At 34.8% G+C, this 16,705-nt stretch overlaps 1 protein-coding gene across 1 annotated transcript in view; it reads left to right on the top strand.

Annotated features, from left to right (window-relative positions):
• ITFG1 (integrin alpha FG-GAP repeat containing 1) overlaps window positions 1-16,705 on the top strand; it is a 206,926-nt gene that overhangs the window by 21,674 nt on the left and 168,547 nt on the right. Inside the window, exon 6 of the mRNA XM_006191341.3 lies at window positions 1,673-1,767. Within this exon, the coding sequence (XP_006191403.2) occupies window positions 1,673-1,767 (95 nt within the window). The remainder of the gene's footprint in view (window positions 1-1,672; window positions 1,768-16,705) is intronic.

The raw sequence follows: 16,705 nt of genomic DNA, 5'->3' as shown, positions 1-16,705 counted from the left end.
TCCACTTTTGGACTATTATAAATAGTGCCGCTAAGAGCGTTCATATATCAGTATTTGTTTGGATGCCTGTTTTTCAATTCTTATGGATGACTTGTTTTTCAGTTCTTACTCGTGTATATATCTAGCTATAGAAATGCAGGGTCGTATGTAATTCAGTGTTTAACTTTTGGAAGAACTGCCAAACTGTTTTCCACAGCTGTTGCATGTTTTATATTCCCACCAGCAATATATGACAGTTCCTATTTCTTTTAGCTCTTTGATCCATCTGAGTTAATTTTTGGTATATGGTATGAGGTAGTGGTCTAAATTCATTCTTCTGAGTGGCTCAAAACTTTGAAATTAATATTTATAAAAGGTAATCATTATTCTCCACAATCTGGGGAAAAATACTCATGATAATATTAAATTTTTCACTTAAATAAAAAAAATTGAATACGTAAATATAAAAGCTAAAACTATAAACTCTTAGAAGAAAGCATAAGGGTAAATTTTTATGACTTTGAATTTGGAAATGGATTCTTAGACCTGATACCAAAAAGACCAAGCAATACAAGAAAAATTAGATGAACTGGATTCATCAAACTAAAAACTTTTATACAGCACAGGAAACTGTCAAGAAACTGACAAGACAATGTACAGAATGGGAGAAAATACTGGCAAATCATAAATCCGATAAAGAACTAGGATCCAGTCTAGATAAAGAACTCTTACATCTCCAAGCAATAAGTAACCCAATTTAAAAATAGGCAAATAATTTGAATTTTCACTTTTCCCAAGATACACAAATGGCCAATAAATATATGAAGACATGCTCAACCTCATCAGACATCAGGAAAATGCAAATCAAAACCACAAGATACTGTATCACACCCTCCATGACAGCTATAATAAAACAAAGGGACAGTAGTAAGTGTTCACAAAGAAATGGAGATATTGGAACCCTCATGCATTGCTAGTGAGAATGTAGGATGATAAAGCCACTTGGGAAAACAGTTTAACAGTTCCTCAGAACTTTAAATACAGAGTTACCATGTGACCCAGCAATTATACTCCTAGGTATATACCCAAAAGAATTGAGAACATATGTATATGTCTGCATAAAAAACTTGTACATGAAAATTCATAGCAGTATTATTTATAATAGCCAAGAGTGGAAAAAGCCAAATGTCCATCAACAGATGAACAGATAAACAAAAAGTATAGCCATACAATTAAATATTATTCAGGCATAAAAAGACTGAAGTACTGACACATGCTATAACATGGATGAACCTGGAAGTATTATTCCAAGTGAAAGAAATCAGGTACAAAAAAGACCACATATTATATGATTCCATTTATATGAACTGTCCAGAATAGGGAAATCCATAGAGACACAAAGCAAATTAGTGTTTGCCAGAGGCTTGAGGGAGGGAAGAATGAGAAGTTACTAATGAATATAGAGGTTTTTTTTTTTTTTTTTTGAGGTGATGAAAATGTGGAATTAGATAGTGGTGATGGTTGCTCACAGTGAAGATACTAAAAACCACTAAATTGTATACTCTTAAAAGAATGTGAAATATTTCAAGAATAAATAAATTTTTAAAATATCTTGCATGCAGAGATTTTTATTTAAAATAGTGCTCATTTGATGTTTACCTTAAGAAAAAAAATTATTTTTCTTTTTTTTTAGGAATTTAACATGGCATCCTGCCTTGACCACTAAGAGTAAAATGCGAATTCCACATTCTCATGCATTCATTGATCTGACTGAAGATTTTACAGCAGGTGAGTTACACATAAATGTAAAGTATTTCTTTTGCACTGCTAAAGAATGATAAAATTTTATTTACTTTTTTCTTAGTAATCATTTGCTATTGACTTGAAAGTTAAATCCAAAAGGTCAGAAGGCTATAAGAATCAGTGATACCAGATACACATAAAAAATACTGGATATAATAAGTATGTCTTTAGTTGTTGTATTTACAGTTTGTTAATTACATCAAAATTTGGATTCTCCACTTACCAGGAATTCATGATAATTTAGACACATGTTGCCTGATGTTTCTTTCTCTTTCCATTTAAAAATTATTGTCTAATAAATGCTGTAAATTTAATTAAAAGAAAAATACTTAGCTTATGTGTTAAACACGTTCAGACTTTAAACAGCTTTTGTCATGAAAAAGTTTAAACACAGAAGAATAGAATGTGATGTACAAACTTTTAGTCATCTCCTAGCTTCAGTGATAATCAATATATGGCCAATCTTCTTTCATCTCTTTAACTACCCAGGAGCCCCTCCAAAGGAAATTATCATTTATAAATATTTCAATCTGTATCTCTAAATGATACAGGCTTTTTTTTTTTTAACAACCACAAGGTCATTTTCAAACATAAAAAACTTACTCACTGTTCAGAATGCCCCAGTTCTCTCCTAAATGTTTTTATCATTTTATCAAATCAGGAGCTAAACAAGGTACGTACTTACATAGAAAAAATGTCTCTGTTGTACAGCTTCTCAGAGTCTTGGATTTTGCTGATTCTGTCCCCATGGTGTGAACATGTGACTGTGTCCCCTGTATTTCCTCTAAACCAGTGATTAGAGTTGGGGCCTTGATCAGAATCACACTCTTTTTTTTTTTTTTTTTTTTGATCAGGAATACTTACCAGGTGTTGTTTTTTTTTCAGCTCATTTAGAAGGCACATAATTAGGTTCTTTATTTTGTGATGTTAAGATTGATCAGTAGCATCAGTTTTCTTCAGCATGAACCGTTCATTATAATGCTCTCCTAATGGTTTTAACAGCTATTGATGATCCATGTCAGGTCTGTTATTTCAATAGGAGTTACAAAATCATGGTACCCTATATCTGCCTCTCCTCAGCATGTACTATTATTTGGGTTTTCTATTAATAAATTTAAAAAAAAGAAACTTCTATTATCTCTTCAGTCACCTGAAGTACAGTTGAGATAGGTTAAATGCTTAAGTTTTCTTCCTTCCCATGTTTTCCTTTTTTTTCTTAATTTGATAAAATACACATAACATAAAATGTACCATCTTAACCATTTTTAAGTGTACAGTTCAGTACAGTACAGTAATATCAAATACATTCAAAATATTGACCTACCATCCAACTCTTTTCATCTTGTAAAACTGAAACTCTATACCCATTAAATACTAACTCCTTATTCAGCCTTTTCCCCCAGCTTCTGGCAACCACTATTTTGCTTTCTTTCTCTGTTTTTGACTGCTCTAAGTGCTTCCAATAAGTGATACTGTATTTATTATTATGTGACTGGCTTATTTCACTTAGCATAATGTCCTTGAGGTTCATCCATGTTAAAGCATATGTCAGAATTTTCTTCCTTTTTAAAGATGAATATTCCATTATATATAAACCACATTTTGCTTAGCTTCCCCATTTTAGCTATTGTGAATAATGCTGCTATGAACATGGGTTTACAACAATCTCTTAGAGATCCTCCTTTCACTTGTTTTGAGTATATGCCCAGAAGTGGAATTACCGGATCATATAGTAATTCGGTTTTTAATTTTTTATTTTGCATTCCCACCAGCAGTGTACAAGGGTTCCAATTACTCCACATACTTGCCAACATTTGTTACTTTCTGGTGTTTGTTTTTTTTTTTATAATAGCCATTCTAATAGATACAGTGTGGTGTCTCATTGACGTTTCAATTTGCATTCTTCCTAGTGATTACTGATGTTGAGCAGTTTTTCATGTCATTATTGTCCATTAGCATATCTTTTTTGGAGAAATGACTTTTCAAGTCCTTTGCCTATTACTTAATTTCATTGTTTCTTTGGTGTTGTTTTTAGTTACTCACTACTGAGAATATTGTTCCCTCATCAGATACATGATACTCAAATATTTTCTCTCATTCTGTGGGATAACCTTTTTATTTTGTTAGTACTGTCTTTGGGTGCAGAAAATACTTTAATTCCATGATGTCCAATTTTTCTGTTTCTGGCTCCCTGTGCCTTTGGTGTCCTATCTGAGAAATCATTGCCAGATCCATTGTCATGAAGCTCTTGCCCTTTATTTTCTCTTAAGAGTCTTCTACTTTTATCCCTTACATTTAGAGCTTTGGTTCATTTTGAGTTAATTTATGTATATGGTATTAGATAAGGGCCCAGCTTCATTCTTTTCCATTGATGTCTAGTTTTCCCAGCACCATTTGTTAAAAAGATGTGTTATTTCCCTGTTGAGTGACCTTCCACCCTTGTCAAAATTCATTTGACCGTATATTCAAGAATTTATTTTTGGATTCTCAGTTCTGTTTCACTGGTCTAATCTCACTGTTCTATTTCACTGATCCATTTCTCTGTTCTGTTTCACTGATCTAATTTCACTGATGCTGCTATGTTTTCATTACTATAGCTTTGTAATATGTTTAGAAATCAGGAAGGATAAGCCCTCCAACTTTGTTCTATTTCAAGACTGTTTGACTTTTTGAGGTCCCTTGAGATTCCATATGAATTTTAGGTTCTGTATCTCTAAAAATGCCATTGGGATTTTGATAAGGATTGTTCTGAATCTGTAGATCACTTTGGATACTATTGGCATAACAATATTGTCTTCCAATCATGAACATGCACTGTGTTTTCATTTACTTATTGTAGTGTTTTATAATTTCTATTGTAGAAGTCTTTCACCTTCTTGATTAATTCCTAAGTGTTTTATTCTTTTTTATTCTTTAGTGAATGAAGTGGTTTCTTAATTTTATTTGTGGATTATTCATTGTTTGTGTATAGAAATGCAACTGATTTTTGCATATTAATTTTTTATACTGCTGCTTTACTGAATTCATTTATTAGTCCTAATTTTTGTGGAATCTTTAGGGTTTTCTATACATAAGATCTGTGAACACAGTTAATTTTACTTTTTTCTTTCAAATTTGGATGTCTTTTATTTCTTTTTCTTATTCCCATTCTTTTTACCACTTTTCAAATATTTCTGATCTATTTTTGCAATTACATTTTTATATAGTGTACTAATTGCAAATGAGTAAAGCATGCCTGATGTTAAAATAATAAAACTTCCTTCCTATTAAACTATTTCATGTTAAACTTCTGAACTTTACTTAAAAAACAGGTAGCAAATTATATTGTATAATTTAAACTTTTTATTAATTCTGAATGATTATGAATTTTACTACAGTATTTTCACTATCAAGATACAATTTGCAAAGTTAAGAAAATTTTACTGCTCAAATTACTTTGGATTTTACTGATTTGAAACAAACTAGGCCACAAATTGAGCCTTTTGCCCAGTAAGTTTTTTATGGTTCTAAGAGTTTAGGTTCTCGAGTATGTGTTCAGATAGGAAAGAGGAGAGTTTAAGGAAGAGGAAAGAGAGGTGACTTTTAGTATTGCATACCTGATATGCTAAATCATGTAAAAACACAATAATAAGGTTTTCAGTATGTTGTCCTAGAAGTTGTCTTAAAAGCTTCTTTTTCAAGATAAGGAAATCCTATAGTTATATGCTCATTTTCTGTTATCTCATTCCATTTTTATTGGCACACACACAGACTTTTTTTTCACAATTCTTTTTTAAAGAACGATCTTAAATATGAATTTTTAGAAACTTAGTTTCTTTTAGTTCATTAATATGACTTCCTCAAACAACACTGTATTTAAGTAAAATTTTTAATGAAAATGTAACAATCATTATTGTCAGATGTTGGAATATATATTCAAAGAAATTTCTCAGTAGATTTTATGTTTTATTTATAAATGGTATGAATACAACTCATTCTGTTACAAAAGCTGGAAAATCCAAAAGTAAATACATATCAAATCTTTAAAGCATTGTTTTTATTATTGAAGTACTGTTTAACTTCACTAATTTATTCAAAAAAGTGTGGCTGGACTGGGGATGTGAACACACATATATTCACTTCAGGATATGTTCTTCAAAGAGTAACAAAACATTTTTAGTCCTGCTTACTCTCCTAAAGTCAATATTCAAGAGTGAGGAATGAAAAGGAATACAGGTGGAGATGCTGGCTTTAAGGACAGCTGTAAAATAGGTGAAAACTTTCTTGCAGTCCCTTCATCTGTACTGTTCTTGGTCTCTCACCCTTCTGGGACTCTGGCAACATTACTCACTTTCCTTCAGCCACCAGATGCTCTCAAACTGACCCTCAATTGTCCTGAATTTTCCGCAACATTGATTTCATCCCTTGAGTAAACCTTCCCCTTACCTTTTATCCCAACAAAACTTTCCCAGGGTATCTGCCTAGCCAAAGTGATAAACCATTGAAAACAAGGTAGAGATTTGCTGCTGCAGATTTTCCCCAACCAAACAGCACATACATTTCAAAAGAGACCTTGAGTCCCATAAGAACTGAGTAATATAATAATTGTCAGCACTTTATCATAGTCAATGGGAAGATATTTTGTGAAGGGCAGTTAACTTCACTGCCCCTTAAATCATACCTCCCGAATGACTATACTGCTGCATGGTTTCCACCCAGAACTAAGACAGGAAAGACCCAACTAAAAGCCCTCCTAGGGAACTCTGAGCCAATTATATGTGGGCTCAGCGGATGCAGCACTGATGCCGGTGGCTTTGTGAGTGCACATGCGTGCCTAAGGGACCTCAGAGCCAATTACCAGGGTTCCTAAGTCGAGGGTCCTCCTGCGGGCAGCTCAAGCAACAGTGATCTTCATGGGCACACATACCAGATGGCAGGTGGCATCACAGAATTTCACGACCCAGTGAAGAGCTCGAGGGAAAGAACATGCAGTGGCTCCTTTACCAGCAGGAGCACTCCGGTCCTGCCTCAGTCACACAACTTAGAACTGTATCTGAGGCCTTCTACTGCAACAACTGGAGAGCAGACCCTGCTCCCGACCAGTCTGTGATAACCACAGAGCAAAGAGTAGGCCCCGTGCAACATCCAGTGTAGTCTCTAGTCACCACAACACAAAACACACCCCCCGTCAAAGGAACAAGGGCCAGCACACCTTGAGGAAAAACATAGTAGCATCCATGCCAAAAACAGCCCTCCCACCAAAAATACTGGACTCAACCAAGCTAGACAGGGATACTCCCACATGAAAACAGCCCTTCAACACCACAGTAGATAATTGTTTCTCCTAAATTTATTAGTCAGAGAAATAAAAGAAAAATGAAAAGCCAGGGAAACTACCCTCAATTAAAAGAACAGGAAAAATCCCCTGAAAGAAAAACAATGAAACAGACTTCTTCAGTCTACCAGACCCCAAGTTCAAAAAGGAGGAAATAAAATGCTAAAGGAATTAGGAAAGAATATTGATAGAAATGCAGATCACTGTAACAAAGAACTAGAAGCTATAAAGAGGAACCAATCAAAATTAGACAACTTAATTGTCAAGATGAAAACTGAGCTAAAGGCAATAAATACCAAACTAAATAATGCCGAAGAATGAGTAAGTGATCTGGTGTACAGAATGACAGAAATCACCCAGTCAGAACAGCAAACAGATGGACAAATGGGAAAACAAAAATGAAAGCAACATACGAGATGTCTGGTATAAGATAAAGCACCCCAATCTACAAATAATAGTAATCCCAGAAGGAGAAGAGTAAAGGGGATCAAAATGTATTTGAAGAAATTATTTCTGAAAACTTCCAAAACCAAAAGAAAGAAACATATCCAGGTGCAGGAAGCACAGAGGGTACAAACAAAATGAACCCAAACAGACCTACACTAAGACGTATTATGATTAAAATGGCCAAAATTAAAGATAAAGAAGGGATTCTAAAGGCAGCAAGAAAAAAACAAAGAGTTAGCTACAAGGGAACCACCATAAAGCTATCAACTGACTTCTCTACAGAAACACTGCTGGCTAGAAGGGCAAGATGTTCAAAATCCTGAAGAAGAAAAGTCTGCAACCTAGGATACTCTACCAACCAAGAATATCCTTTAGAATAGGAAGAGAGATAAGAAATTTCTCAGATAAGCAAAAAATAAAAGAATTCAACAGTACTAAACCTATCCTAAAGGAGATATTGAAAGATCTTCTCTGAATAGTAAACAAGCAAGAATCTGTAGGAAAGGGGAAATCACAATAGGAAATGTAAATATATAAAATGATTGAAGATCACTTAAATAAGCCAGTAGATAGATTTAAAAATAATCAAAAAATTATGTGATAGTAATTACTACAAAGAATAGCAAAAGGATAAACATGAACATGTAAGGTAGGACATCAAAATCACAGGAAGGGAGTAAGAAAATGTAGATCTTTCAGAATGTGTTTGAGTTCATATGACTACCAGTCTAAAGCAATTAGGTATTATTATAGGTTAACATACTTGAAAATGAGGGTAACCACAAATCAGTAACACATAGTAGATTAACAAAAACCAAAAAGAAAGAAATTCAAACATAGTATAAGAGAAAATCATCAAACCACAAAAGGAGAAACAGGGGTAAAAAGTATAAAATCAACTGGAAAACAGGGTTTTAAATGGCAATGAATACATATTTATCAATAATTACTTTAAACTTCAATGGATTATATGCTCCAATCAAAAGACATACAGTAGCAGATTGATAATAAACAAGAACCTACCATATGCTACCTATAGGAGACCCACTTTAGGGTAAAACACTCAGACTGAAAGTGAGGGGATGGAAAAAAATATTTCATGCAAATGCAAGAAAGCACGGGTAGCATTACTCATATCAGACGAAACAGACTTTAAAACAAGTCTTTAAGGAAATACAAAGAAGGAGACATAAATAATGATAAAAATGTAAACACAAGAAAAGCATATCACACTTGTTAACTTATGTGTACCCAAAATAGGAGCACCTAATTACATAAAACAAATACTAACAGATATAAAGGGAGAAATTGATGGGAATACATCATAGTAGGAGACTTTAACAGCTCACTGACATCAATGGACAGATCCTCATACAAAAAATCAATAAGGTAACAGAAATCATGAATGACACAATAAAACATTTAGACTTAATTGATACCTACAAGGCGCTACATCCAAAAAGAATATACATTCCTTTCAAGATCACATGGAACATTCTCTAGATTAGGCCACATACTAGGACACAATACGAGCCTCAACAAATTTAAGAGGTTAGAAATTATTTCAAGCATCTTTTCGTATCACAACAGCATGTAACTACAAATAAACCACAGAAAGAAATAAAAAAAAAAAATGACTACATGGAGACTATACAACATGCTACTAAAAAAATGGTTCTTAGAGGGAAGTTCATAGGCCTTCCTCAAAAGACTAGAAAAATCTCAAATAACCTAACCTACCACCTTAAAAAAAAAAAAAAGGACAAACAAAACCTAAACTCACCAAGGAAGGAAATGATAAAGATTAGAGAGGAAATAAATAAAATAGAGATTTAAAAAATAGAAAAAAAAATCATAAAACAAAGACCTGGTTTCTTGAATGCATAAACAAAATTGACAAATCTCTGGCCAGACTCACTAAGAAGAAGAGAGAGAGAACTCAAATAAACAAAATAAGTAATAAAAGAGGAGAAATTACAACTGATGCCACAGAAATACAAAATACCATAAGAAAATACTATGAATAGTTACACCAAGAAAATAGACAACCTATAGGTAATGGGCAAGTTTCTAGAAACACACAGACTGCCAACCTGAATCAAGAAGAAACAGATAATAAAACAGATTGAACAGACCAATTACTAGAAGTAAAATAGAAACTGTAATTAAAAAAAAAAAATTTCCAGCAGACAAAAGTCCAGGACCAGATGGCTTGACTGGAGAATTTTCTAATATGAAGAATAACTTATACTTATCTTTCTCAAACTATTCCAAAAGATTGAAGAGGCAGGAACACTCCCAAAGTTATTCCTTGAATCCACTATCACCCTGATACCAAAATCAAAGACACTACCAAAAAAGGAAATTACAGGCCAATATCTTTGATATGTTTGATGAATGTAGGTGCAAAAATCCTCAGCAAAATTAGCAAGTCAAATTCAAAACATAATAAAGATCATGCACCATGATCAAGCTGGATTCATCCCAGGGTCACAAGGCTGGTTCAACATATGCAAATAAGCCAGTGTGACACACCACCTCAACAAAAGAAAGGACAAAAATCACATGATCATCTCAACAGATGCAGAAAAAGCATTTGATACAGTTCAACACCCATTCATAATGAAAACTCCTGCCAAAGTGGATATAGAAGGAACATGTGTCAACATAATAAAAGCTATTTATGACAAGCTCACAGCCAACATAACATTAAATGCTGAAAAGCAGAAAGCCTTCCTGCTAAAGTCTGGAACAAGGCAAAGATGCCCACTCTCACCACTTCTATTCAACATAATATTGGAAGTCCTAGCTACAGCAGACAAGAAGAAGAAATAAAAGGGATCTAAATTGAAAAATAAGATGTAAATTTTTCACTATAGATATGTGACATGATATTCTATGTAGAAAACCCTAAAAACTGCACAAAAACTATTAGAACTATAAATGAATTCAGAAAGGTTGCAGGATACAAGATTAACATACAGAAATCTGTTGCATTTCTTTATGCTAACAATGAAATATCAGAAAGAGAAGGTTAAAAAAATTCCATTTAAAATCAGATCATAGAAATAAAATACCTAGCAATAAATCTAACTAAGGAGGTGAAAGTCTTAAAAGCTGAAAACTGTTAATCATTGATGAAGGAAATCAAACATGATTCATGAAAATAGAAAGATATTCTATGCTCTTGAATTGGAAGAATTGATACTTTTTAAATGGCCATACTACCCAAAGCAATCTACAGATTTAATACAATCCCTATAAATTACATTTTTCACAGAGCTAGAACAAAGAATCCTAAAATTTATATGGAACCACAGTAGACTCAGAATTGCCATAGCAATTTACAAAGCTGGATGCATAACCTTTCCAGACTTCAGATAATACTACAAAGCTGTAGTAATCAAAGCAGTGTGATAATTGACACAAAAACAGACATATAGATCAATGGAACAGGATAGGGAGCCCAGAAACCCACACACCTATGGTCAATTAATGTTTAACAAAACAGACAAGGGTATACTATGGAGAAAAGACAGCCTCTTCAGCAAATGGTGTTGGGAAAGCTGGACAGCCACATGTAAATCAATAAAGTTTAGAACACTCCCTCACACCATACACAAAAATGTATTCAAAATGGCTTAAAGACTTTAAATATAGGACATGACACCATTAAAGTTCTAGAAGAGAGCACATGCAAACATTCTCTGTCATAAATCGTAGGAATATTTTCTTAGGTTGGTCTCCCAAGGCAATAAAAATAAAAGCAAAAATAAACAAATGGGACCTCATGAAAGTTATAAGCTTTTGCACAGCAAAGGAAACCATAAACAAACAAAAAGACAATCTATGGAATGGGAATAAATATTTGCAAATGATGCACAGACAAAGACTTAATTTCCGAAATGTATAAATAGCTCATTCAACTCAATAACAAACAACTCAATCCGGAAATGAGCAGAAGACCTAAATAGATATTTCTTCAAAGAAGACTTACAGATGGCCAATAGGCACATAAAAAGATGCTCAACATCGCTAATTATTAGAATTGCAAATCAAAACTACTATGAGGTATCACCTCACACCAATCAGAATAGCCATCATCAAAAAGTCTACAAATTATAAATGCTGGAGAGGATGTGGGAAAAGGGAACCCTCCTACACTTTTGGTAGGAGCATAAATTGGTGCAGCACTATGGAGAACAGTATGGAGGTTCCTTAAAAAACTAAATATAGAGTTACCATATGATCCAGCAGTCTCTATCTTGGATATATATCTGGAAAAAATGAAAACTCTTAATTCAAAAAGATACATGCACACCAGTGTTCATGGCAGCACGACTTACAGTAGCCAAGAGCTGGAAGCAACCTAGGTGTCCATAGACAGATGAATGGATTTAAAAAAATATGTGTGTGTTTATACACATATATACAATGGAATATTATTCAGACATGAAAAGAATGAAATGATGCCTTTTGAAGGAACATGGATAGACCTATAGAGATTATCATACTAAGTGAAGTAAGTCAGACAGAGAAAGATAAATATTTTATGATATCACTTTTATGTGGAGTCTAAAAAATAGAACAAATAAACTTATTTACAAAACAGAAACAGACTCACAGACATAGAATACAAACTTATGGTTACCAAAGGGGAAAGTGGGCGGAGGGATAAATTGGGAGTATGGGATTAACATATGCACACTACCATGTATAAAATACTTAAACAGCAAGTATTTACTGTATAGCACTATAGCACAAGGAGCTATGTTCAGTATCTTATAATAAACTATAATGGAAAAGAATTGAAAAAAGGATATGTATACATATATATTTATCACTGAATCACTTTGCTGTATGCCTGAAACTAATATGATATTATAAATCAACTGTACTTCAATTTAAAAGTTAAAAAATTTTTAAATAAAAAATATAAGCAAATAAATAAATAAACAAACAAACAAACAAACAAACAAGCCAGCCCCTCCTAACTGGGTCTTTTTCCTCATCTCTTGCTTCTTTGGCCCATTCATCCTGGACATTCCGCTGAATGACCACCTTCAAGCACTAAGGGCCAGGCCACTCCCGCCTCAAAAACCTTCCCTGGTTCCCCATTACTTGCCAGATAATATCCAAATTTCTGTTTTCTAAATTGCCTGTGGACTGGGCCTGTCTTGCCTTCCTGGCCTCTTGTTTGATTACACCCTGAATGAGCTGGGGTTTTTGTTTTGTTTTGTTTGTTTTAGATTCCACATATAAAAGAGATCATATGGTATTTGTCTTTCTCTGTCTTACTTATTTCACTTCCCTTGGAAAATGCCATTAAAATATATTTGATCCTTTTATGTTTTTGCATTTAAATCTTTGATCCAGTTGGATTTTCTTGTTGATGTTTTCGTTATCTCTTTAGATACACATCTCCTTGTGTTGAGAGCCCCTGAGGATTCCTTATTAGGCAGCACAGGTTTCCTAATTCCTCCCTTGCTATTGAGGAATTAATTCCTGTACTTATTGTTTACCTGTGTCCTCCCTTATAGAACATGTGGGTTATCAAAACCTTCTTACAGGTTTTCCATAAGTAAAAGGAATAGTCCCAATCATTGGTCATTTCAACATGAGATTTATTACATTTAAGTAAAAGAGGACTCACTTTAAAAGGAATATCATGAATACTGGCATTAAAATTTTAACAAATTACAACATAGTTTTACACAGGAAACATAGCCTCTTTGTTTTCTAAAATCAAGACTGTGCCTTGGGCAGACATGGGAGAAACAAAATTTAAACTTCTCAATTAGCATTACGTATCTTGGTCTTTGGAGGATTTTAATTTATTGGTTTTTCTGGATCTTAACCTATTTCTTCTTCTAGCAAACACGGCAGCTACATGAGCCTGAGGATAGGCTTGTATGTCCTCCAGGAATTGGAAGGATAGGTTTTTGTATCTGCCCTGAGGTCCTTGTGCCCATCATAATGATGGCCCTTGTGTGTTGAGTGCCATGCTAACATTTGCTGCTGAAGTTGGCAGCTGGGGACCTCCTGATCTCTTCTCCTGTCTCCTTGAGAGCCTCAAAGCCTTCCCTAGTTGACTTGATTATGCCTTGAATCTCACTGTTCTAATGGATTCCTCTTAAGCTCCACCTCTCTACCCAGGCCTCTGACTTGGACTGTCCATTGTCTATCCTTTACCATGGAATTAATTTGCCTTGTACCATAGTAGCCCATGGAAGATCCATTGGTCCTCAATTTGGCTACTGTTTATGTTCACCTCAGGGAATCTTAAGCCTCTTTTCTACACATGAAAATTAAGAGAAATTTGAGAATACTAGGTTAAGACCCTCTATGATGTTTTTTTGTTCTGTGAGGATAACCCTTATACATAGTCATCATCTCAAAAGACAGGCTTTTCCCCAAATTCCAACAGGAAGCAAGGCTGTGGTCTCCCTTTGTATTCTGCTTTCCTTTCATCTTCATCATTGTCCCCCTCCAGGTTGAACCCTCACATTGAGGCCAGAAGAGGGGGTCAAGGAAACTGGCCTTGACTCTGATCTGTCTTCCGGCAATCTCTGACTCCTCCTCTTTACCCCAAGCCTTCTCATTGCCTCCCACAGTAGCTGACATCCAGACTTGAGTTCTTTCTACCTGTGGCTTAAAGTAAAATTTGTTCAGATACCTAGGTTTTACTTTTAATAGGTAAACAGAATTCTGGGGGTTTAAGTAGCTCATTTCATTCCATTTCATTTCAACATAGCCTGACTTTGAATACTTTTTTTGGGCTGAAAACTCAAAAACTGCCATTTTGGAAATCAAAAGCTGAATATTGGCTCTGTAAAAACCTTAATCTCTACCTCTCTGTGGTCTGGGTATCCCTGAGGGTCCCAAAGACCCTTTGGATAATCCATGAAGTCTGAGTAATTTTCATAAGAACTAGAAGGCATTATTTGCTTTTTTATTCTTTCCTCTGTTATTCTTACTTTCATTCTCTCACAAGTATACAGTGGAGTTTTCCAGAAACTTTGAAATGTGTAATGACTTCATTTCTCTGACCTCTTGTTTTGTGTTTATATATTCTTATGTTTTTAAAATGTTTCCATTTTAATTTTAATATAGTAAATTCCATCAACATTATATCTATTAATATCAATAGATACAGTTCAAATATATCAAATGAACAAAACATCTTTGGAATCCTCAGTAATTTTCAAGAGTGCAAAAAAGATCCTGACACCAAAAAGCCTGAGAACTGCTGCCCTAAGCAAATGGATGCCTCTAACTGTCTGTGGTCACTGTACAAACTGATGAGAAAGGGTAATGTAATATCTCTGATACATACATTTATCAAGCAAAGATGAGATTTTGGCTGTGACAGGTCAGATAGATTATAGCAACCAAGTCAGATAGATTATAACAACCTCTCTAAGCACTCCACCTTGCTTTCTTGTTCCTGCCAAATAATTGTCACGGTTCTAGCATCCAGCCCTAAAAGGCAATCAAGTGAAGGAATTTAGAGGCTGATCTATTGGTGAGGCGTTTCCGTTTCCTTCAGATATATTCCCAGAAGTGGAATTGCTGAATCATATGGTAGTTCTGTTTTTAATTTTTGAGGACCTTTCATACTGTTTTCCATGCTGACTATGCCAATTTACGATCCCACCAGGAGTGCACAAGGGTTCCCTTTTCTCCACATCCCCACTAGAATTTGTTGTCTGTCTTTTTGATGGCAGCCATACTAACAGGTGTCAGGTGATACCTTGTTGTGGTTTTTGTTTGTTTGTTTATTTGTTTGTTTGTTTTAATGGGGGTACTAGGGATTGAACCCAGGACCTCCCACGTGCTAATAAGCACACTCTACCACTGAACTGTACTCACCCTGTTGTTGTGGTTTTGATTTGCATTTGATTATGACCTGAAAATTTCTTTACTGCCACAAATACGTTTTCAATAATTATGAAATTCAATAATTATTCACTGAGCCTCTACTCTGCCATGCATTATGCTAGAAAATAAGGATCCAAAGATGAAAAATAAGGTCACCAGACTCAAGAGCTGCAATAGCATGAACCTGCAGGATGCCATTATAGCATGACATCATTCTATTCATGCTGTATTCAGAAGTTAAGCTTGATTTTTAAATACACTAATTTGTGTCTAAATGTTTTTAAATGCAGCAGAATTTCAGACCCAGATGCACATTAATACGCAAGAGTATCATTTGTTTACAGTGCATTTGCTGGAGCTATATAGGATTGTCATATTTCTTTCCTTACACACCCCTAGTGATCTCATGGCTTTAATCATCATCTGCATGCTAATGACTCCCAAATTTATGCATCTCCAGTCTGGACCTCCCTTCGAGCCCCAGAATCACATGTCCAGCTACCTACCGACCATTGTCTGATAAGACATTTCAGGCTGTGTTTCCCAAACTGCATCCCTAACCTTTCTGTTCAAACCTCCTCAACCCATAATATTCCCATCTCACTAGATGGCAGCCCCATCCTTCCAGGTCCTCTGTCAAAATGTTAGCATCATCCTTGCCTCCCCTTTCTATCACACCCAACGTCAAGTCTGTCAAGAAATGTTTTATATTCTGCTTAAAAAATATATCCACAACCTGACTACTTCTCATGTCTCCACTGTAACCATCCTGGTCCAAAAAACATCATTTCTTACCTGAATTATTCCAGTTACTGTTCCCCTGCTTCCACTCTTGCCCCCATACATTCTGTTTTCAATATGTGAGTTGCTATGATCCTTTAAAAATGAAAATCAGGTCATGTCACATGTACTGAAGTTTTCCAGTAGCTTCTTTGTGAACATTTAGCTAACTAGCTGAAGTCCAGAAGATGGCCTGCTAGGCCCCACATTCTTTGGCTCACCATCACCTCTCTGACTGTGTGTTTCATCTTCCCACTTGATGCCTTGCACTGAATACACTTAATTCCTTGATGTTTCTTAAACACTTGAAAGCAAGGTTCAGTCTGAAGGCTTGGTTCCAGTAGCTGTTTTCTCTGGCTGGAATATTATTCCTCCAGATACCCATATCACCTCTTTCAAGCTATTTCACCAAATAAACTTTACTTCCTTCATACCTTCATTCAGATGTCATATAATTTCTCATTGAGGCCTGATGTATCTGAAATTGCAGCTCTCAAGCAC

The sequence above is a fragment of the Camelus ferus genome, chromosome 9 (genome assembly GCF_009834535.1).
Source record: "Camelus ferus isolate YT-003-E chromosome 9, BCGSAC_Cfer_1.0, whole genome shotgun sequence".
NCBI lineage: Eukaryota > Metazoa > Chordata > Mammalia > Artiodactyla > Camelidae > Camelus > Camelus ferus.
Note: the sequence above shows the minus strand (reverse complement) of the source record. Positions and strands in the feature narration are given on the sequence as shown.